The following is a 25,240-nucleotide window of genomic DNA, read 5'->3' as shown; positions in this document are numbered from 1 at the left end:
GTCGTGCAGTTTCATCAAAATCTGCATTCATTGGGTTGTCTTCACAGAGATAAATAAATTGTACTTCGATTAGGATTTTACTGTCAGAAAATACATTGATGAGACAAAACTTTTTGACCACTTGCTTAACATCGTGTTGACCGAACGCAATACGATAGAGATTTTTGTCAGTTGAGTTTGGTAGGAACTTATTGTTAGTGAGTTTCCGGAAGTAAGTGGCACGAGATGTCTAGATCACGCAATTCCCGTAAAAAGCGGGCAGATGGTGCCCGTTAAAGTGACAGATGTGTTCCACGGGGTTCGTATCCGGCACGTCTGGAGGCCAACACCTCAGCGAGAGATCATTGTCTTCAAATCAGTGTAGCACGATTCTGGCATTGTGATGTGGATTGTTATCCTCCTGGAAGATTCCATCTCTGTCTGGGTAGGTGTCAAACATGAAATGCAGTTGATGGGCAATAATGTTCACGTAGTCCACAGCAGTCATGGTGCATTCCATTACTACCACAGTTCCCATGGGAATCCAGGTGAATGTCTGCAATAGCGTAATACTGACCCCACCAGCTTGCATCCGAAGTGCGGTGCATGCTTTGAGGAGCCGATTGCCTGGACGACAGTGTAGCCGGGACAAGATATTTTAGTATCATACGTTAAGTTTACTAACGTATAATGTAAGTTTCAGTGTTCCATAAACTAAAAATGAACAATGAATATCTTTGTTCTCGGACGAAGTTAGTCAGCATTTGTTATCAGTGCTAAATTCTACAAGCAACTATCGTCCTGATTTGGAAAATATCGATGAACTACCTCCAAAATTTTGCTGGTGGAGTTGGGGTTAATCCTATACATGTAGAAGAAGGCATTTTTTTACATTTAAATTTTTCTGTAATGGTCTCTTTTATAGTGAATAAGAATAGACCAGGTACTGCTAAAAATAGCTACATAATTTACATTTACAAACGGATGCAGCGATTCAGCTTACTCCAGTGTTTATGTACTATGCTCGGTTTGATTTTTAATTCCCACGACTTAGAAAGCCTTAAGAGCGGCAGTATCGGTTCCAGACAGCCATGCAGGGGGGCGTGCAGGATTTACCAGTCGAGCGAGACCAGTGACGTTTTTACAATTTTATTAGCTCTACAACTTTGCTTTCACCGTTTTGCAATAGATAGCAGTAGAGGCAAGTGGTGGTGTAGGTGGTAGATCGTAAATGTCGAAGTAAGCTTAGGCATTTGTAAACAGAATGCTATGAAATATCAGTCGGTTTCTAATTGCATCATAAAAGTATTCTCGGTTGAATACGCCGACTCGCGATCCGAGTTCTCGTAATCCGAGTTCTCGTAATTTGGAGGAAGTTTTAATTTTATGCTTTAACACGAAGAAATCTGCGGCTGAGACTCACAAAATGCTGGGTGAGACCTATGGTGGGGCACCTATTGGTGAAAGAAAGTGCTGGCAGTAGTTTCAGCACTTCTAGAACAGTGATTTTGATGTGGAAGACCGGAGTGGTGATGGAGCAGAGAAGGTCCTTGAAGTTAGTGAAACCGAGGCAAACGATCACAGGAGATCGTTTTCGAAAGAAGTTGGTGCATTTGAGCCGAGCACTGAAAGGCAAATGATCACAACACGGTAATGGACATGAAAAGGTTCATCTAGTCCACACCTGTCACGCTGCCTTCTATTACTACCACATGCCTCATGGAAGCTCAGGTGAACGTCTGCATTAGCGTAATATTGCCCCCACCAGCTTAAGTCCGTGGCGCGGTGCATGTTTCGAGGAGCTGTTCGCCTGGGTGCCAGACTACCCGGAGAAATAACTACGCTAAACTTCAGCTTCAGCATGACAATGCTCGAACGTACGTCTCAAAAGCTTCCAAAATATACGTAGAAACGTTGAAATGGGGAGTCCTACGTCACCCGCCGTATTCTCCAGACATTGCTTCACCTAACTACGGCCTTTTTCGATCAGTTTCATGCAGCCTGGCTGATCAGCACTTCCGGTCATACGAACAAGTCCAAAATTCGATAGATTCATGGATCTCCTGAAAAGGCGACCAGTTTTTCAACTGGGGGATTCGAGATCAGAGTCGTAGACCTAATATAATAGGTACTGTTAACAGACTATGCTACTGACCTTTTCTGCTGATGGGGACGGAGTAGGAGAGGTCCTGGAACTCGATGTCCACCGGCGGCCGTTCGGGGAGATACGACAGCGTGCGAGTCGTGGACAGTGGTAGCAGCATCCCTGTGCTAGGGTCCGTAATGACAGCTCCATCTATCACTCTCGCGGTAGAGTCCGGTGGGATGACTGTCCCAGCCACTGTACACTGAGATACGTCCATTGCGACGGCTGTCCTCTCGTCCAGCGCGCACTGTGCTTCGGTGCTGGCAGCTCCGGCTTCCACCGTGCACTCGAGTCCCGCCCTGGCGTCCATGCTGAGAGCTGAGCGCGGTAGGCAGGCGCTTTGACCACTGTGCAGTGTTACCGTGAGCCGGCGCGGCGCCGCGTCTACTGGCGGAGGCAGCATGCGGGCCACCGCCGCTATCGGCCCCTCCCGCCCCCCTCCCTCCCACTCTCTATGGCTTCCGCTACTCTCTCTCTCTCTCTCTCCCTCTCTCTCGCCGTCCGTCGCCTGCCCAGAGCTGCGTGCCTCTCCACCCGCTCCTCACCACTCCGCCAGCGACACGTGACGGGCAGTTACCGCCACGGTCGCCCTGGCGACGTCATGTGATAGCGAAATCAGAGCGTGCGCTGCGAGTGAGCTCTTGTCAGCTGCTTGGAAGCGTGCTACCTGTCGGCTTCATCTGCATGTAAATCAACGTACGCCGGAGTCTCTGTACATTCTATCGCGGAGGCTACTTTGCACTTACGCTAGTCATCCCTTTCTTGCTCCACTCGCAGAGGGAGCGAGGGTAAAAAGACGCGTCAACGGAACCTACCGATACCGGACGTTTGCTTTGAGCCGTGACGAAATGGTCTTGTGATTTGTGGACAAACGGAAAAGGAAGTAAACACCAACAATATATGTTTTTCGTATAATATTTCCTTGGAATGTATTAGATTGACGCGTAAATTCGTAGCGTCTTAATTTGCATGTTGGTATTTCAGTAGCTATGGGTTTATTTATTGATTGCCATTTTTTATTTGTAGTTCACCGTGAACCATGGACCTTGCCGTTGGTGGGCAGGTTTGCTTACCTCAGTGATACGGATACCAGAACCGTTGGTGCAACCACAGCGGAGGGGTATCTGTTGAGAGGCCAGACAAACGTGTGGTTCCTGAACAGGGGCAGCGGCCTTTTCATTAGTTGCAGGAGCAACAGTCTGGATGATTGAACTGGCCATGTAACATCAACCAAAACAGCATTGCTGTGCTGGTGCTGCGAACGGTTCAGAGCAGGGGGAACCTACAGCCGTAATTTTTCCCGAGGGCATGCAACTTTACTGTATGGTTAAACGATGATGGCGTCCTTTTTGGTAAAATATTCCGGAGATTCCCATTCGGATCTCCGGGTGGGGACTACTCAGAGGACGTCGTTATCAGGAGAAACAAAACTGGCGTTCTACGGATCGGAGCGTGGAATATGAGACCCCTTAAACGTGCAAGTTAGAAAACTTAAAAAGGGAAATGAATGTGTTAAAGCTAGATACAGTGCGTATTAGTGAAGTTCGGTGAGGGAAGAACTAAGACTTCTGTCAGGTGAATATAGGGTTATAAATACAAAATCAAATAGCAGTAATGTAGGAGTAGGTTTAATAATGATTAAAAATGAGAGGAACACGATAGGCTACTACGAACAGCATACTGAACGCATTATTGTAACCAAGATAGACACGAAGCACACGCCTACCACAGTAGTACAAGTTTATATGCCAACTAGCTCCGCCAGCCGTTATCTCCGAGCGGTTCTAGGCGCTTCAGTCTGGAACCGCGCGACCGCTACGGTCGCAGGTTCGAATCCTGCCTCGGGCATGGATGTGTGTGATGTCCTTAGGTTAGATAGGTTTAATTAGTTCTAAGTTCTAGGGGACTGATGACCTCAGATGTTAAATCCCATAGTGCTCAGAGCCATTTGAACCAACCAACTAGCTCCACAGATGATGAAGAGATTGAAGACATCAATTATGAGATAAAATAAATTATTCATGTAGTTAAGGGAGACGAATATCTAATGGTAATGGGGTACTGGAATTCGATAGTAAGAAAATGAAGAGAAGAAAAAAGAATAGGTGAATACGACTGGGGATTATGGAATGAAACAGGAAGTCGCATGGTAGAATTTTTCACAGAGCATAACTTAATCATAGGTAACACTTGGTTTAACAATCATGAAAGAAGGCTGTACTTTTGGAAGAGACCTGGAGACACCAGAAGGTTTCAGACTGATTATATAGTGGTAAGACAGACATTTAGGAACCAAGTTTTAAATTGTAAGACATTTTCAGGGGAAGATGTGGACCCTGACTACAATTTATTGGTTATGAACTGTAGATTAAAAATGAAGAAACTGCAAAAAGGTAGGAATTTAAGGAGATGGGACCTGGATAAACTGAGAGAACCAGAGGTTGTAGGTAGCAGCGGATCAGATAAGTAAAAAGACGAGGGCTAGTACAAATCCTTGGGTATATTACTGAAATTAATTTATAAAAGGAGGAAATATAAAAATGCAGTAAATGAAGCAGGCGAAAAGGAATACAAACGTCTCAAAAATTAGATCGACAGGAAGTGCAAAATGGCTAAGCAGGAATAGCTAGATGACAAATGTAGGGCTGTAGAAGCATAATGTAACTAGGGGTAAGATAGACGCCACCTACAGGAAAATTAGGGAGACCTTTGGAGAAAACAGAATCACCTGTATGAATATCAAGAGCTCAGAGGGAAAATCAGTCCCCAGCAAAGAAAGGAAAGCAGGAAGTTGGAGGGAGTATATAGATTGTCTACACAAGGCCAATGTACATGAGGGCAATGTTAGGAGAATGGAAGAGGACAGATGAAGATGAGATGGGAGACGTGATACTGCGAGAAGAATTTGACAGAGCACTGAAAGACTAAGTCGAAACAAGGCCCCGGGAGTAGAAAACATTCCATTAGAATAATTAATAGCCTTGGGAGAGCCAGCCATGACAAAACTCTTTCATCTTGTGAGCAAGATGTATGAGACAGACGAAATACGCTCAGACTTAAGAAGAATACACGTATAATACTATAATTTCAAAGAAACCAGGCGCTGGCATGCGTGAGAATTACCTATCAGTGTAGTAAGTCACGGTTTCAAAATACCAACACGAATTCTATCAGACGAATGGAAAACTGGTAGAAGCCGACCTCGGGGAACGTCAATTTGGATTCTGTAGAAATGTAGGAACATTCGAGGCAGTGCTGACCCTACGACTTATCTTAGAAGAAAGGTTAATGAAAGACAAACCTACATTTATAACATTTGTAGACTTAGAGAAAGAGTTTGACGATCTTGACTGGAATACTCTTTCAAATTCTGAATGTGGCAGGGGTAAAATACAGGGAGCGAAAAGCTATTTATAATTTGTATAGAAACCAGATGGCAGTTATAAGGGTCGAAGGGAACGAGAGGGAAGCAGTGCTTGGGAAGGGAGTGACACAGCGTTGTAGCCTATCCCTGATGTTATTCAGTCTGCATATTGAGCAAACAGTAAAGCATAGAAAAGAAAAATTTGGAGTAGGAATTAAAATCCAGTGAGAAGAAATAAAAACCTTGACTTCTGCCGACGACCTTGTAATTCTGACAGAGACAGCAAACTACTTGGAAGAGCAGTTGAACGGAATGGACAGTGTCTTGAAAGGAGGATATAAGATGAATATCAATAAAAACAAAACTAGGATAACGGAATCTAGTCAAATTAAATCAGGTGATGCTGAGGGACTTAGATTAGGAAATGAGACACTTAAAGTAGTAGATGAATTTTTTTATTTGGGCAGCAAAATAACTGATGATGGTCGAATTAGAAATTATATAAAATGTAGACTGGCCATGACAAGGAAAGCATTTCTGAAGAAGAGAAACTTGTTAACATCGAGTATAGATTTAAGTGTCAGTAAGTCTTTTCTGAAAGTATTTGTATGGAGTGTGGCCATTTATGAAAGTGAAACATCGACGATAAATAGTTTAGACAAGAAGAGAATAGAAGCTGTTGAAATGTTGTGCCACAGAAGAATGCTGATGATTACATGGGTACATCAAGTAACTAATGAGGAGGTACTGAATAGAACTGTAGAGAAGAGGAATTTGTGGCACAACTCGACTAGAAAAAGGGATCGGTTGACAGGACTCGTTCTGAGGCATCAAGGGATCACCAGTATAATACTGGAGGGAAACGTGGAGGGTAAAAATTGTAGAGGGAGACCAAAACATGAATACACTAAGCAGATTCAGATGGATGTAGGTTGCAGTATTTACTCGGAGATGAAGAGGCTTGTACAGAGTAGAGTAGCATGGACAGCTGCATCAAACCAGTAGGACTTAACACAACAACAACAACAAGAAGTTCACTGTTGCTGTTTGAGTTTACATATTTTCATTTTGAGGACGTTAGCAAATGGAATGCCAAGTTGGGGAATGGGAACTTATCCGACTTATTCTTCCGTTTGAGTTCAGTAGAGTGGTGACAGCAGCGGAGGCAGCCGTCTATGAGGATAACGTCATTAGACAGAACACGGCAAGAAAATTGTTTTCCCCTTTTAAGGAGGATCGTTTTGACATTAGTAACTCTCCACGTTCAGGAAGACTTTCGGGGTTTGATGAAGGTCGTTTAAACGCGTTAATCCACAATGACCAGTGTACTCGAGAACTGTGATCATTCCATCATCGTGGGACATTTGCATGCAATGGGGAACGTTAAAAATCAGGTGTATGGGTACCTCATGCTCTAAACCGAAACCACAAAAATCAGCAAGTGGCCATATGCGCATCTCTGCTTGCTCGTCATCATTTGGTCATCAATTGGTTCGCGAACAACACCGACCATTCCTATCACGTATGGTTACTGGCGACAAGATATGGTGTCTTTGTCCAACCATAAGGAAAAGAAAGGAGTGGTTTAGCCCAAACGAAGCTGCAACTCCCCATACAAAGACCTGCTGCGTCCACAAAATATGATGTTATGCGTCTCGTGTAACAACGACGGTGTGATGTACTGGGATTGGCTTGTCTGAGGTGTAAGCATCACTGCTGACGTTTACTGTCTTGTAGACGCAGTCCAAGAACAACGACAGGGAAGACGACGCGAAGTGATGCTGCTCCACGGGAACTCCCGCCTGCGTTCTGGAAGACTGACAAAAAAGAATTGTCAACAGCGCTAGAGAAACCCATATCCTCAAAAAAAGGTAAAATTAAAAAAAAATTAAACATCGCATTAATATTTCGTTGCACTTATTTAAAACATGTATCTGTTATTCTTAAACAACTTCCGCAATTATCAATCATAACAGGCAACTCTTGCCATTGATCGTGATGAGGAACGTTCTATTGAGTGCAAAATAACACCAAGGATTCTATAGATGTTTTTATGTTTTTGCCTGTAAACTGTACTAGCATCGAAAGTAACTGCTTTGGTTGCACAAAAACACAGAAGTTACGCGATCGTCTGATTTTTTATGAAATGCAAAATGCAGTATATACACAGTGGACTAACACTTAATGAACTGCAGCTCTATTTATTTGCAAAAAAATTAAAAAAAAGAAAGAAGTAGAGAGAGGTCGTCGGCTCGCAGTTTCTCTACTTTCTCTCTCACAAAACGATTCACGTTTATTTCCCTACCAATGTTACCAATACTAACGGCAATGATTCCCGTCGGGTAGACCGTTCGCCTAGGCAAGTCTTTCGAGTTGACGCCACTTCGGCAACTTGCGTGTCGATGGGGATGAAATGATCATCGTAAGGGCAATATAACACCCACTACCTAAGCGGAGAAAATCTCCTACCCAGCCGGGAATCGAACCCGGGTATTTAGATATGACATTCCGTCGCGCTGACAACTTTTTTTTAATCTCATTTTGTTCTGTATTGTTTGTTGAATTTGTTCGAGGCGGACGTCCGATGACACCCGTTCAGGTTCTTCGTTGATCCGTTCACTCAGTTTTTTTTTTTTTTTTTTTTTTTTTTTTTTTTTAGTACAGAGGGTAGCTAACCCTTTGACCGAACACGCTGAGCTACCGTGCCTGCAGCACTCAGCTACCAGGGGCGGACAATACTACCGGTAACGCTGGTACCATTACCAGCCACTACGTCGTTAATTACTGTACCAAAACCATTGAACCGATTTTTTGGTAGAGCGCAACTCTATTCGAGGCACATTATCTGCGTCTGTCTTTAATTTATTTTCGTATGACATTTTTATCTACCTTCCTTTTCATAATTTTAACGTAATTTTCCTTCACGTAGTTTGGGCCTGAATAGCTGTAATCTCCAATACACCTTAAACTACCCATTTCACTTCCCCACTTGTTTATAACAATGGGGATATAGAGTCATTATGAATGTTATTTGCATCTTTTAAGTCATTGTGTATGCAATGACAACGAAGATATTTGACGCCACTTACTAAATGCAAACACAGCGTTGCCCTGCAAATGGATGCTTCAGTAAGAGAACGCTACACTAGCAGCAGTGAGCCGTCCAGATATTTTTCGTTAAGTCTGTGGAGTCCATACGCAACGTTGCCCATGTCCGTCAAGTGAAGGTGGGCCATTTCTTTTACTCTTCTCTGTTTTGCTGAGGCAACTTTCTTCTTATTTAAAAAATAACAGTTACTGAAACAGAAATGTCAATAAATTGTTTGGTAATTTAGAAGGAAATAAAAACAGAAGATAGGAGTATCATGAGAACAGATCAAATTATTTACATAGCGTGGATGTTGCCTATATTCGATTTCGATGAGCCGTTCGTGGTCGTCATTTTGATGTTGTTATAGGTCAAAGGCAACCGGTGGTGTAGAAGGCTAGAGTCAACCTAAAACGACTGCTGTGGACGTCTGTATGTAGTGGCGTCACTTTGCTAAGGCAACGACGCAAGCTCCGTTTCCGTAGGAGGCCTACTTTTATGACGGGCGAGATTTGAAGGGAAGAAGAAAAAGGGAAGAGTAAGGACGAAGTAGGAGAGTGAAGAATGACAAGTAGTAACAGTAGTAGTGTGGGGACAAGAAAACGAAAAAGAAGAAGAAGAAGAAGAAGAAGAGCTCTAAAATGAGAATGAGGACGAGGCGTGTGAAAGGAAATGGTGAAGGAACTCGGACTGGACTTCGTTAGGCAACAATTTTATAGCACCAACTTGTCCCTCCTTCAGATAAGCTTGTTTTTCTTGTTTCGGTTGCTGTTCTAGTTGTGCTAACTGAGCCACGCAAAAGCATATTTTCCATTTGTTGTTTTGTTTTTGCAACTTTGGATTGAGCGGCAATAAAACAATGAAAACTGAATCGTAATGTTGGTGCAACCAGTGTGACGTCGGACTGTGTGTTGTTCCATGTTTGTATTGAAATATACAGAAAAACGAAGATTAGAGTTTAACGACCCGTCGACAGCGCACTCACAAGAGACTGAGCACAGGTTCGGATTACGGAGGGATAGAGGAGTAAATAGGGAGTGCCCTTCTTAAAGACACCATCTCGGCATTTACCTGGAGCGATTTAGGGGAATCACCACGAAAAGCCTGTATGTGGATGGCCGGAGGAGGGAGTAAATAGGGAGTGCCCTTCTTAAAGACACCATCTCGGCATTTACCTGGAGTGATTTAGGGGAATCACCACGAAAAGTCTGTATGTGGATGGCCGGAGGAGGGTTCTGAACTGTCTTCTTCAAGAATCGGTATTCACTCTCCTAACCACTGAGCCAGCTCGGTCAGTATGTAGCATACAAAATAGGATTATTGAAATGTGTAACTTTTCCTTCTTTTTTATGTCTGGATATATCAATAAAGGAATAAATGTCCTAAGCTGTGTTGAGAATAATTGATGGAAAAAATGGGGCGATAACGGCGGGGGAGGAGTGGTAACAAAAAAATGGGGCGATAACGGGGGCGGGGGCGGACCGGGGTGGAAAGGGGGGGGGGGGGGGGAGAGTGGAAACAAAAGTCAATTCCTATCCTAAGCGACAGTTCCCTTACTTATGCCATTGACTGTACCAGCCTTAACCTTTTTTATCTTGTACCTGTAGTCATCATGAGGGGACGAACGCTAGAGGCAATAAACTCTCTCTGTAGTCTGCCACAAATGCTGACTCTCTTACCTTCATCAGAAGCGTTTGATAGCCTTTCTCTCTCGAAGTATTCGCATCTAATCTCAGAGAGCATTTAAGTAATACTCTTCTACTAATCGGACTGGTGAGAAATTTGGCAGTACGACTCTTAAATGCTTCGATGTCTTCCTGTAATGCCATCTGGTGGAGATTCCAGACGCTCAAGAAGTTCTCAAGAATGGGTCGCACAAGCATTCTGTCCTTCGTCTTCTTTACATGTGCACCTTAGTTTCCGAGAACTCGCACCGTACACTGTAGTCGGCCTGTAGCCTTCTGTAAACCTGCCCTTGTTCTATTTCAAGCCGTTTTGCAGCGTTACACCTAGATATTTAATCGTCGTGACTGAGTCAAGCAGCATACCACCAATACTCATTAAAATATTACAGGAATGTTCTTCTTACCAATCCTATTAATATTCTGTCTAGATTCAAAGTAAGCTGCTCATAACTATACAAACTGAAATAACGTCAGTGTCATTCTGAACCCCGTTAGAGTCAATCGATGACGTTTTCCCGAATACGACAGTTTTCCAAGAAATAGGTTTCTGCCCACTCTATTCGACAGATGATTTATATGAGCTCTTCTCACGTTTCCATGGGGCGTTGCTAATGATGCCTGGGTGTTCGATAGAGTAGGTTCTGTGACATAAAGTCTTTGCATCGTTAACACGTCTCAGAACCTATATAACAAGCTCGGGAAAGAAACAGACTATGGAGGTATATCCTTAACGCACGAACATGGGATGGTTCCAGTAACATTCTGAAATGTTTCTGTCTGCATTATATCTGTCTTACGACAGGTTTCAGTTGAAGGCTCTCCACCGTTTCCTATTCTGAGCATACTCCTTCATCTGTTTGTATGTTCGTACTCTTCTAACATTGCCCATAATTCCAATTCTCTTATCCCCCTTCCCCCTCTCTCTCTTTCTGTGATTCCTTCCACTTTTCCCTAGATAATTCATTGTTGCAGGCAATTCCTGCTCAGTATATATCCCAGCCAAGATTTATTCCTCTTTCTGATCGCATCCAATAATCTTCTTTCTTCCCTGTTTTCTTCAGTGCTTCTTCATTCTTATACTCTGTCAGTCCACTTCACCTTACGGATTATTTTTCAAAACCTCATTTCAAAACTTTCTAAATGCTTTCTTCTTTCTTTTTAAATATCGATCATTCACTCCTGTATCACACAACACTCCCGATATACCGTTTAGGAAATCTGTTCCTCAGCTTCATTGGAATTCTCGTAGATGTCAGAAAGTGCTTCATCTTTTCAAAGACTCCCTTTCCCTTAGATACTCCCCACCTCATAAAACGTCCCAACTACAGAAATAATTTTGCTTGTTCTTTCTTTTTTTCTGTCTAAGGTTATGTTAATTTGAGCTTCCTCCTTGCTTAATCTCGTTACTTTTGTTGTTAAAATATTTATCTTCATTCCATTCTCCCCTACTCGCAATATTCTTCAACATCTTCCGCAGTTCCTCTTCCGATTCCGACAGCACTGCTTGATGACAGGCGCATTTTGTAGTCTTTATCCGTCCTCCTCCAATTAGAATGCCTCTCACGTCCTCTGTGACCTTACCTGCTGGTTTTTCTCCATATATCTCGGACAGTTTCAGTGACGGCATCTTTGCCTTGCATCCTTCCCCAGTGCTCATCTCTTCTGTCCCATCAGTGCCTGCTTCCCTACTAGAAGGTGTTAAGTAAACCTCGAGGCCACATTCCTGTGCCACAAATTCTGTTTTTTCCCTCAGTTAAGTTATTGAATTTGGACCTAAGACTTCAGTGCCCAAAGCTTGCTTTTCCTGGAGCTCCTGAATCGCTTTTTCCAATCCCAATTCAGTATTTTAAGTCCTCGGTCCTTTTCGCTCTGTTGCCCTTAGTCTTCCAAAACTAGTCTGGTGTTATCCTCCTGTGAACTGTATATTTTTTCCACATAATCCATCCAAACTTTCTTCTGCACTTCTACACATACTGTGTTCTTCCCCTGTTTATTTAACACCACCTTAGCACCCCCTGCTCCGCTCTCGCAGACTGTACAGTCCGCACAGGTCTCTCTCTCTCTTTTTATTTTTAATTGAATATTTATGATGTTCACAAATTGCAATACCTAAACTTTTCCGAATGTACTTCTGACCAAATCCGATTATGGTAGCTGGAGCCCAAGATTTTTTAAAAATCATACCTTTCGCGTTCTTGTGGTAATATTCCCATAAAAACTTTCATCCCATAACACATATTTCTTTATATCTAACCGCTAAATGAAATACCAGTTTTCATAGATTTAGCGTGAATAATTTTTTAATATAGGGAAACAGTCTTAAATACTCATTCTCTATTTCATCCCCTTAGGAGCTGAATTTCCAAAAACAGTGAAACACGTATTTTTTTATTTATTTCTAACGTAGAAGCCAAGTACAAATTATCATAGATTTAGCTTGAAAATTCTTATGTAATGAAATACTTGCATAAAACATTTCACCCCCTATTTCCAAAAACAGTGAAATGCGATTTTTTTTATTTCTAACAAAGAAGCCAAATACAAATTTTCATAGCTTTAGCTCCAAAACTGCTTGCATAATGAAATATTTCCGTAAAAACTCTTAGCCCCTATTTCACCCCCATAGGGGTTAGACTTTCATAAATGCTGAAACATGTATTTCTTTATTTCTGACCGTGTAATCAATTTTCGTAGGTCTAGCATCACCATTGCCTTAATAGCGACATATTTTCAAGAAAAACCTTTCATCCCCTATTTTGTCCCGTTAGGGATGGACTGTCGAAAATTCTCATCTTAGACGACGACTACAGCATAAGATCAAAAACTTCTGCAAATTTCTTGTTTCTATCGTTTGGACTAGGCGACGATGAGACAGTGGGTGAGTGAGTCACTCAGTTGACACATTGCCTTTTATATGCGGAGGTTTCTTGTCTGCTTATTTTCCTTACTTTTCTTCTTGTTGAGGATTTCACTTTTCTGTACAGTTTCTTGAATTGTCCTTTTTCTTCCATGTCTTCTATTCCCTCACATTCTTTCCTCCTAGCCTTGTCGGTTAATTTACTTAGTTCATTGTTTACTTTTCTGTGCTGTCTTCTGAATTATTTCTCTATTTCCTGCCTTCATCCACGTTATCCAACGTACTTCCTGCTATTAACACTTTCTTCTTTCTTGTTAATTTTTCTTGTCCAATTTTTGTCTTTAATCCTTCCAACATTGTATTTCAAATAGCATTCCACGCTTCAGCAACTTCTGTACTTCTCCTTACTTGTTCCAACTCATTTACGACATAGTGACAGTGCACTTTTTAAAGTTCTCATTCTTCAACTTCCAAAAATACCATTTCTTTGTCTGTTGTCGTCTCTTAATATACTTTAATCTTGTCCCAATAGCTGCAACGAGTAAATTATGATTTGTATCAATGTCTGCACCTGGGAAGATTTTTGCTATCTAACTGCTATTTAACCTCTAGTTGTTTATCACCAAGTCTATTTGATAACTGGCAACATCGCCTGGAGCTTTCCACGTATGAATTACGACAAATCAAATCATTATTTGTCATCCGTAAAAGGGTTTTAAGATCAGTCCTAATCAAAAAAGGACTATGAGCTAATGTTGCTTTTAACCGATTAAAGTGCGGTTGACAGACCTGCCTGCTTTTCAGTTTCTAGTAAACAACCAGTAGTAGGAGAATGGTTTACACAAGCGTTCTCTACAGGACAATCTCCTTTGTAGGTGCACCTCGCTTTCCGAGAACTCTCTCAATAAATCGAAGTCGGCCATTTGCCTTCCCTAAAACCGCCCGTTTATGCTCGCTCCGTTAATACTGTTTTTGAACTTTTACCTAACATCATTAACACCCTTCTTATTGTTGTTCATTCCCTATCTGAGTATATCTGAGTAACAATCCTCTAATGTTTGGAACAGTGTAGCAGCATCGCGACACACATACACATCCACTTCCATAGCTTAGCGGCGTGCACGTTTCATAGCGAAGGACGCAGTCCCCGTAAATATCGGCATAACTGAAAAAGTTTCTTACTCAGAATTTCATAACCATACGTTGAGTAAGGCAACAGAGAGTTGGAAGTATGACCGCAAGTGGCCGGCCTGAGTGGAAGAGCGGTTTTAGGCGCTACAGTCTGGAACCGCACAACCGCTACGATCGCAGGTTCCAATCCTGACTCGGGCATGGATGTGTGTGACGTCCTTAGGTTAGTTAGGTTTAAGTAGTTCTAAGTTCTAGGGGACTTATGACCTCAGAAGTTGAGTCCCATGGTGCTCAGAGCCATATGACCGCAAGTCTTCGAAAAAGTAGGTAGCTCGCCCTCTGCCAACTAGGCAGCGTTTGTAAGGGTATTGTCATATCGCTGGTTTAGTTGTGGAGTATCTTTGCCGGCAGCCGCGTCTAGAGTCGAGCGCGGGACACGGGACTGTTATGTCGTGTAGTGTGCAGCTCTGCATGAGAGGCATTGTTAGCATGGAAGTTGAAGTGTTGCTACAAGTGTTATTACAGTAAAGTGATAAATAAGTAAATGATTCAGAGGAAAGTGCGCCAAGAAGTAATTTAAAAAGGTGCAGTGCTGCTGATAACGTATTTGTGTATCCTCTCGTTGCGTGTAGTGCCGTACTGTACCAATCATCCGCGCCGTGTTCGGTCTCCCAGAATGAACTAATGTGAATCAGTAACACTATTTTTTTTTTTACAAAAGAGAGCAATTAAGTGCCAGTGTCTTGTAGCGAGCGTGAAAACGTGCGTTCGATCATACCGTTCCGCATCATCAACAATCAGCCGCGCCGCGACGGTTACGCACTCGCTCGTACAACTGAAGAACTATGAACTATAAATTTAACCTTACGAAAAGTGCCATATCATTACGCATCATCAACAATCATCCGCGCCGTGTTCGGTACGCGTACGCTCGTCCAAGTGGACAGATAATCATCAAGACTGTCAGTTGGGATAAACATTTACGACTTACAGTGTAAATAGTGCAACCTGTGATTTTCCTTTCATCGTCTCAGAATATAGTTGTTCATACCAGACGTAAAACAGTGTTGTGTTTTGACGTTGAGTGGCTCCCCTAACTCGCTTGCATATTTCGATAGATAATTCCAGGCAAGCCAGCAGCAGTGTGGAGCAGAACAGTACGACCGCCGCTGGGTTATCAGGTACGTGGTGTGGACAGGGCACACGGTCAAGCAACAGTCCGAAACGAAAAGCAGTTTAAGGGTACCACCCCACCCAACTGTACTCCCGGGCGTGTTACACCTTGGCTGCACAAAGTCAATGGAAGCCAAAGTTCCATCACGTGGATCACCCGTCTGAGACTGTGAGACAGTCGCTAGAATCTGCATCTTCTCATGAACTTAAAAAAAAAAAAAAAAAAAAAAAGTGGAACCCGCCTTATGATGCATGGCGGGGGCTACTTCATGTACACTCTGGGGGAGAGGGGAGAAGGGGGACGGTTGTATTCTGGCCTCCCGTGCGAATCTCGTCCACAGTTATCTGTTGTGACATCACTAAGGGGCCCCGGTGGCAATCCGGACATCACTAAGGGGCCCCGGTGGCAATCCGACCACTGTCGTTACCTACGTTCTTTTAAGTAGTAATGATTTCGTGTGCAGACACAGCTGTAATTTGTGTTGCGATTGCTACCTTTCCACTCGATCTTGAATTGCCGGTGAAATGAACAAAACAAGAGCACACGTAACTGTAATTTGCGCATTGCTACAAGATTGTCTATAAAACTAGGTATATTATGTATAGCCGTTTCCCGGAAGACGTCACTGTCTAGCGCACGTGGCTATTTCGGCCCAAAAAAATGGATAAATTAAATAGTTTCAATGCAAGGACATTTCTTCCCTGATAATTATACGTGGATTTAGAAAATTATTGTTGATTCTGCTTCTATGCAAGACACGTAAACTGATCATTATCCTTTTGCAGAAAATACATGTTTGGGAGATAACAATGAGAATACCGTAAGGGATTGCAGCAGTGCAGGAAAAAAGGGAAGGAATTTATTTCTTGTTTACATAAAACTGACATTTAACAGTTTCCTAAATTAGAAAAAAAAATGGCTCTGAGCATTATGGGACTCAACATCTGAGGTCATCAGTCCCCTAGAACTTAGAACTACTTAAACCTAACTAACCTAAGGACCTCACACACATCCATGCCCGAGGCAGGATTCGAACCTGCGACCGTAGCAGTCGCGCGGTTCCGGACTGAGCGCCTAGAACCGCTAGACCACCGCGGCCGGTCTTAAATTAGATCTCTCGTTTTTATCCTTTCGTGTGTGTGCTGCATGATCATTAAATACGTCGTTTTTGCACATGTTATTGACAATATATTATGAGAGTTCGTAACTACGCCCTTAAGATTTAATTGTAGTCGTCAAAAAAAGAGAGTAGCACTTGGGTATGAGATCGGTACCAAAGAAATGCCTTAAATGGTAATTATCGCTTCTGTTTACCTATTATTTTTATTTACGGCTATTGCAGTTATTAGCATTCCTCATTTTCGAGCGTTAAACTTTCAAAACGCTGTAGAAATAACACCACTGGTCAGAATGACGTCAAATTGCAACAGAATATTATCGGAGAAGGGGGTAACCGTATGGGGGAAGAAAAAAATAGTGTGGAAATTGATCAGTAGATGGCGCTGTATGTGTCAGAATACGTAAATGAAAACACCTGCCATGCGCACGACCCACTGAAGTTGGTATAACCACGCCGGTTGCACGGCTTTTCCTGCTTTCGCGTCTGCGACGTTCGCCCTGACTGTCTCAATGCAGGATCGCGCTCTGCTTGTAAAGCTGTATTACAAGATTGATGACTGTGCACACGTCGCTCTGCAGAATTTCCGGACACTGAAGGGTCTGAAAAAAGGCGTGGTCCGAAGACTGCCGTGGGTCTGGCGAAAATGATTCGGAAATTCGAAAAGACGTGTTCTTTTGGTGTGCAACGTGGTAGAGGGAGGAAACAAATTCATTCGACGCCAGTGGAAGCAGCGGCCACAGCAATGCACGAGGAGACGAGTCGTGGAGTGCAAACGTGTAGCGCACGGAGATTTGCCAGAATATTGGACATACTCGTGAGCACGGTGCCCAAAATCCTACGAAACATCCTTCTTTGCTATCCATTCAACATTACCCATGTGCTACCTGTTGCCCTGCCAGCAATAGAGACCTTTGCTTTAGAATTTCTTGCTCGCATGGAAGTGGACAATGATTGGCCGTGGAAGATTTTGTGGACAGATGAAGACCACTTCCATCTGACAGGATATGTCAATACACAGAATTGTCGACAATCCACACGCAAATCAACCTGTACCACTTCATCCTGGAAAGGCCACTGAGTGCTGCGGGTTTACGGCTTCATTTATCATAGGGCCATATTTTTGTCGAAGAGACACGTGCTTCAGGTCTTGTTACCTGTACCGTCACTGGTAAGCGCTATGAGCATCTTTTGCGCAACCACGTCATTCCAGCTCTCCAACAGCGTGAATGTGTTCATAGGATCATTTTTATGCAAGATGGCGCACCTCCGCACACTGCAGATCCAGTTAAGCAGCTGCTGAAGCGCCATTTCGAAAATGGTAGTATTATCAGCCGCCATTTCCCTACAGCCTGGCCGTCCATATCACCTGATCTTAATCCGTGTGACTTCTGGCTGTGGGGCTATCTGAAAGACGTTGTGTTCGGTGTTCCGATTACAAACTTAGCTGCATTGAAGGCACACATTCTGAACGTGACCCGGAAACACTTCGATCAGTTGTGGAACATGCTGTTTCTCGATTTCAATTTGTTGCGTAGAATGGTGGACAGCTTATTGAACATGTTTTGCGTCAGTCACACGGAAATTAATAATCCGATTTGATTTGGATTGATGCTTTTTACGCGGTTTTTGGCCTCAGGACAATTAAAAACCGATTTTTCCCATCAGATGTGATATGACTTTGCCGTAGTGTATGGGCTTACGTAACTAACAGTATCACACCTGCAAACCCATGCACACTGAGTAGTACAGTTTGTTTAACTTCAAATGTACACTTTGGAATTGTTGTGTGATTCATTTGTATTTGTAGTCGATCACTATTAGGTTACAGCGCCATCTATTCCTACGTTTTGTAACTACTTATTTTTCTTCAGCCATTCGTTTTCCCCCTTCTCCGATAATATTCCATTGCAGTTTGACATCGTTCTGACCAGGGGTGTTATTTCTACAGTGGTTTGAAAGTTTAACTTTAATTGCAATCACACTGTACATTCGAAATTATATTCTCCTGCCAAATTATCTTTCGAAAATTGTCCCTGTTTTTAAATTGAGTCTGTATGTACTTCTCAGGGAAGTCTTCTCGTATTACGAACATCTTCAGCATAACGCTTGTCGTTTAGTAGTTCATTAAAAATAACTTCGTTTTCTTCAGCAGATATTTAACAGCTTGCGCAGTGCAACTATTCTCACACTTTGTCGTACACTTCCAGTAATATTCACGTTTTGCTTTGAAACACGATTGGAACATTTATTTATGTGTTAATTAATAGTTCTGTGTGTTTAACCAGGCAGGTAACATGTGCTTCTTTGGAACATGGCTTTCATGGTTAGGATTCGTTTGTGTTAGACTGCACGTCACCTAACTTGGGTGGCCGGAGACTTCTGCGCAGTCAGCAGTTAGTAGTGGTGGGGGCGCCACCTGTTGCAGTACAGCCAGACTGCGCTCAATTCGGCGGTGGACCAATTGTCGGTCCATTCAGACTACCGACTGTCGTCCAGTGAAATTACATGCGCATACAAGAAAGGTGAAGCCTTTGTGAAGAAGGCCACGTCATCAAGGCCACGTCGTCAAGGCACATGAGGCAGACCTTCCCACACAAAGTAATCACACGCTTACAGATCATGTGACCTGGGTGGCCAGGTAGGCGTACCACCAGATCGACCTCTGCTAACGACTCTGTCAGGCGCGAAGATTGTGTAAATTTGCTCACAGGTTCGGCGGGCTGTAAGGGCAGTTTCTCCATCATGTCTGAAGTAACTGTATATCTTTTCCTCCTCCGTTAATGTTGCCACAATGTTACGCGCCGAATTCAGCGTCTGATGAAAGAAGATAGGAGTAATAATGCGCGTGAAAACACTGCACACCAAACCCCAACCTTCTTATCACGCAATGATGTTTCGTGGAAGTTATGCGTATACTCCTGTGCCCAGAACCTGTGATTATGTGGGCTGACATAACCACTCAGTGTACCCAGGTATCCTCAGACATTAAGAACAGATCCATGTCCAAGCCATTCATTGTTACCTCAGTGAATAGCCACTCACAGAACTGGAGGCGCTGAGGAAGATTTTGTGGTTTTAATGCATGAGCAACAGACACAAGATAGGGATGCACGTACAGTTCCAGGTGGAGTATTTGTACGCATTATCGACGTGATACGCTAGTCTCTTGCAACAAGCGTCGGGTTGATTTGGTAGGACTCCGAAGCATTCTCTGGTGCACTGCAGCCACATTTTCTGGTATGTGGATACCTTTCGGTGTCTTTTTTGACTCGTTCAAAACAGATTATATCTGACGCCATTTTCGGACTAATATTTGCATGGACACTTCGTTGGCACTTTCACACGATTAAACTTCCCAGCAAACAACTGACGACACCGCTACCGCGACTTAGTTGTCACATAACTTTCCACAACGAACACCCGCTGTTCCACTGTGAGTAACATCATCCCCTTTGCATTGTTCCACTCACACTGACAAAGCTCGCACTACGCTATGAACAGGTGTGGATCGCATGTCGGACGAACACGTGGTGCGCGCGTCACGGGCTATGGTTATATGCATGCTTTCACCTCCAGCCGAATCCACTCGTCCGAGACACTTTTATTTGCTCCACCCTGTATTTGCACATATGAAATTTATACCTGCGATTTTCTTGTGACTTAGCCAAACGTCTTTTCGGCACCTGCTGAAAGAATCTTAATTCAGAAAAAATGACAAACGTCTGTTACACCTACATCAAAAGTCGTCATTAAAAAGATACGACACCTCACTCAAACAATTCATTTATAATTCTTGTCTCGATGTTGTTTCTTTTGTCATAGTTACCTTGTATTATCACAGATAATATAAAAACGTGTTCCCACGCGTTGTTTGTTGGGGCTGTCTCGGGGAAAGCAAGGACAGATTTCAATAATCTTTATAATACAAATTTTCCAACGAGATATTAGAATATTTATTCACTGGCATAACTGACATATCTTGTAGAAAGAACGAACAATTACCTTTCAAACATGATGACAGAAGTCTGACTACCAAAAATACAAAAGAAATTTAACATGTTTTTACTGCTAGGTGTCAAACAACAAATAAGTCACAACAAAATCGACGAGTGTTACTGTTGAAGAAGACAACTTTAAACAAAGCCCATAACGAAACTGCGTAAGGAATTAAAATCTTTTTATAATTCCGTCACCATCCAAGCAAACACTTTAGTTGTGCGACATATTTTTAAATGTCGTAATAAGCAGTACTGACACAGTTAGCACAAAACATCGTCTTCACCGTCGCTGTCTGGCTCAGACGAATCAGAACCGTGAAGATTAATTCCGAAAGGTGCCATCACCGGGTCTCTGTCGCTCTCCTTTTTAAAATCTTTTTCCTGTAGCGTTTCTGAATATCTGACGCAGTTTGGCCATGCAGGGATGGTTACGTTGTTCACTGCTTCATGTGTGAGTCTTTCGACGTCAGCAATCCGGAGGGTAATATTTGTTTCTGCGGTATGAGCTTTAAAGCTTTGTGCCAACACCAGCTCACTAGGATAGAAGTGGCACTGATATGGTCGTAACCTGATTACTCTGTGGCAAAACTGTCTTGCAAGTTTATCTATCTGATAAATGCGGTACTTAGACTTGTATGCATTTACGAGATGTGTGACTCTGCCCTGATTTGTGACGCAGTGTGAGGAATTCCATTGACAACCATGAAATAATTTCATCCCTTCTAGTATTTGAAGTATGAGCCTTATTCACGTTCCCAGAGTGCACGCTTGCATTGCCCATAACAACAACAAAATTCTCCCCCAGGCACGGAAGTAGCTGTTGTACAAACCACCGCCTGAGGACGACGCAAGTCATTTCAGAATCGTAGCAATCTGAATGCTTTGACTTTGATGTTTTAAATATTAACTTTCTGGTATGAAGTCTGTCTCTTGCAGAACCAGCGTAAAGAACACTAAGGTGTCACCCTTTACTCGTTGTCTTCCAGCACCTTGACATTGAATTGAGTTGGTTCATGTACGTTTATTCGAGATAATAAATACGTGACTTTCCGGCTTGTTTGATCTCTTGCATTGTTCTAAAGAACAAAGTTCTTGGTCTTACAATGTCACTTCTCTCCAAGAGTAGTTTTCTTTCGTCATCTATTTTTCTGTGTTTAAATCCCATTTTCCTTAATATTCGAAGCAGGGTAGATTTGTTGCCGTTGAGGTTCTAGGCGCTACAGTCTGGAACCGCGCGACCGCTACGGTCGCAGGTTCGAATCCTGCCTCGGGCATGGATGTGTGTGATGTCCTTAGGTTAGTTAGGTTTAAGTAGTTCTAAGTTCTAGGGGACTGATGACCTCAGAAGTTAAGTCCCATAGTGCTCAGAGCCATTTTTGTTGCCGTTGAAACTGTCGGCTTCTTTCATATATGAATATAATTTATTTACCGTAGGATATTTATCTTCACTATACATGTCAAATATTTTGCACCGTAATACATTCTTGCTGAAATTGTCGAGCTCACTAACGAATTTCTTTCGATTTCGGCACTTACCTGGCGACTTAAAAATAGGTGATCCGTTCTCTTAAGCAGATGTGTTGGCTTCACTGGTGAACCCTTGACCAGTTCTCAACTCGATACCGCATGCCTCAGCTGTTCGTTCTTGGCACTTGGCATCACAAGGAAACGGTTTGTGATCAGTCGTGGATGGCGCTTCCACCACTCGTCTAAAGAATTGATACATGCGAAACACTATTCGTCTTGCCTGGTTGTGTAACACTGTGTTTGATTTGCTTTTGCCACTTGTACTGATCGGATTGCCTCGAAATAACTTTTGAAAGAACACTACGCAGAATGGTAAAACCACTCATAAACTTGACCTCCACAGTAGGAAATGAACTCGGGCGCTTGCTACGCCTGACTGGCTGCTGTTGGGTCGGGTACTCAAGTGACCTAACTGTGCTTCTTGGCATCTAGACATCACCCACCAAGCTACGTGGCGTACACTCTGGTATTCATGTAAGGCAGGTTCTTCTATGTGGGTGGCAATATGTGATTAGGGAGTATGCAGGCATTTTCCACAGTGATGAAAAATAACGATTAGGCTTTATGTATGGCAGCTGTTGTATATTCCTCTTACATTTGTTTTATTCAAGTGATGAGTAAGTTCTTTACTTGCTGCAAATAATTTGTTTCTTGCACAAGTAGTTTGAATAAAAACGCTTTCAGTTGCAATTTTTTTCGTGTTTAATTAAATTACACAATGCATTTCGGATACTGTAGATCCATCTTCATATGCAAATCGTCTTAATACGTAATTTACATTTACTCTTGAATGAGTGAAATGCATTTTCCTGTTATGAGAAACTTAGATGATAGGAAACCTAAAATGTAAGAAACCTAAAACATAGGAAACGCGTTGAGTTTGTGGAGGAATGAGGATAAGATGTCTTGACCTTGTGTCCAGATTATAAAAATGTCGTCAGTCAACATGACCAAGAGCAGATGTCGGGGTTTTTGGAAGCAAGGAATGTTTTCTGACTTGATCATCATCCCAGCAGACAAAGGTTCCACCAGTGTTATGATGAACTGGAGTGAGAGCGTCTGCCAGTTGTCCAAGACCTCCAGTTCAAGCTCTGTCAAAGTGACCACATCCTAGAAGTGTACCATAACTTCCAATCCCTGCTGAAATCCTTAGGCCTTTCCCAGAACCACTCCCCTGCATCCATCTCCCTACTCACCCCAACAACAACCTGCACATCCATCTTCTACCTACTCCCCAAATCCACAAACCTAACAATCCTGGGCGCCCCATTGTGGCTGGTTACAGTGTCCCCACCTAAATAATCTCAGCCTTTGCTAATCAACATCTGCAATCAGTTCTTCAGAACCTAGCCTCCCACACTGAAGACATCAATCACCTCCCACACTGGCTCTCCACCATCCCCACACCCTTATCTCTTGGATCCCTACTTGTCACTGTTGATGCAGCCTCCTTGTACACCAACATCCCCCATGCCCATGGCACTATATTTCCCAGCGTCCTGCATATTACAGACCAACCACTTCATTCCTCTTACACCTAACCAACAACGTCCTAACTCATAGCTACTTCACCTTTGAAGTAGAGGTATTCAAATAAATTTGTGGCACAGCCATGACACCTGCATGGCAACCTCCTATGCCAACCTGTTAATGGCCCACCTATAAAAAACATTCCTAGCTTCCTAAAACCCCAAACCCCTGGTCAAGTTCAAATTTATTGATGCCATCTTTATAACCTGAACCCAAGGCCAGGACACCTCATCCTCATTTCTCCACAACCTCAACACCTTCTCTCCCACCAATTTCACATGGTCCTCCTTCACCCATCATGCCACCTTCTTTGATGTCTATCTCCTCCTCCAGCACCTCCTTTTAGATTTTCCAATAAACTTTTCTCAGCCACTCTTAACAATTTCTTCTAACGATTTTTTATAGCTATTGTTTCTATTTTTTTAATTCTACAATTTATGTTTTGTTGTTAGGCAAATATAGGCTTTACAAAGGCTGTTATTCTTTGTCGTTGCCAGTACGTGTCTCTATTTTTCTTTTTCATTTCCAAAAATTTGTTTTTACAATATTAATTTTTATAAACTCATAAGTGCACAGAGTATCATGTTGTGTGGTTATATCTTTTCTTTAGTTAAGTTTGCGTAAATGTTCACAAAAGCTCTGTTGTGTTACTTTGTTTTATTTATTTAGGGATTATCTTTTTCTTTATGTGTCACTGGTTTTTTTTTTGTAAGAATAAAGGAGTGTTTTCTCTTAATTTTATCCTCAGTATTAATATTATTACCCCAAAAAGGTGTTTTTGAACGGTACTTAAAGAAGAAAAATCCTGTGCACAAATCCTTTTCTAATTTTACATAAAAAGAAATAGACTTTCCATGAGTTTATGAGATTATATAACTATACTAAGTTTCTTCACAAAAGGTTTAAGGTATCTATAAATTGCGGACTTTACATACATAATAAAAATAATTACTTTTACAAGAAAGGAAAAAGGTACTTTTACAAATATATCATATCATTAACTCTACATTTGTGTTATATCAGTCTTTTCCTTTTTTGCTGCGTCAGTTTCTGTGCTCGACGATCCCCACTGATATACTGGAGGGCGGCGACATATTTGTATGGGTGTCACAAATCATGAGAGATTTGTGCTAGCATGCGATGCCGGGTCCTACTTGACATTGTCATCATGGAGTGGTACTTTTAACCGATGATGATGACTGTGGTTTACTGCTGTCACACCTGGGACGGTATGGGAGTTCGATAATTGTAGTTTACTATCGACGATCGTCACCCAGTATTGTGCTGTGACATCTTGGTACTTCACACCTGGTTCGGTATGGTGATTTGATGATGTGGTAGGGAGAATACTATTAATTTTGCTGAATCTATTTCTAGATAATGTTGGTTGGTACTACTTAATATTCGATTTGCCATTCGCTTGTATTTGTTTGACGATTCAAGGTTTATTTTTGGAGATGTGGTTGTAGTAGTTGCCATGCCTCAACGTTCATGGAAAGATGTTTGTAGCAATTTGCTTTGTGGGATAGGAGAGAAAGGTATCTTGCTGTCTTCTACCCCTCTTCATCTTGCATCTTCTGTTTTTCTCTTCTTTCTTGCATCCATCTGTTCTTCTTGGGCTAGGAATATGTGAATTTTAGT

General features: G+C 42.4%; 1 protein-coding gene and 1 long non-coding RNA gene across 2 annotated transcripts in view; one reads left to right on the top strand and one right to left on the bottom strand.

The window, feature by feature from the left end:
• Positions 1–2,508, bottom strand: part of LOC126092019 (ATP-binding cassette subfamily G member 4-like) — a 465,655-nt gene extending 463,147 nt beyond the window's left edge. The window contains exon 1 of the mRNA XM_049907407.1: positions 2,135–2,508. Within this exon, the coding sequence (XP_049763364.1) occupies positions 2,135–2,435 (301 nt within the window). The 5' untranslated portion in view covers positions 2,436–2,508. The remainder of the gene's footprint in view (positions 1–2,134) is intronic.
• Positions 1–25,240, top strand: part of LOC126092020 (uncharacterized) — a 510,940-nt gene that overhangs the window by 445,627 nt on the left and 40,073 nt on the right. The window lies entirely within an intron of this gene.

Source organism: Schistocerca cancellata, chromosome 7 (assembly GCF_023864275.1).
Source record: "Schistocerca cancellata isolate TAMUIC-IGC-003103 chromosome 7, iqSchCanc2.1, whole genome shotgun sequence".
NCBI classification, from domain to species: Eukaryota; Metazoa; Arthropoda; class Insecta; order Orthoptera; family Acrididae; genus Schistocerca; species Schistocerca cancellata.
This window is presented reverse-complemented; position numbering and strand designations above follow the sequence as displayed.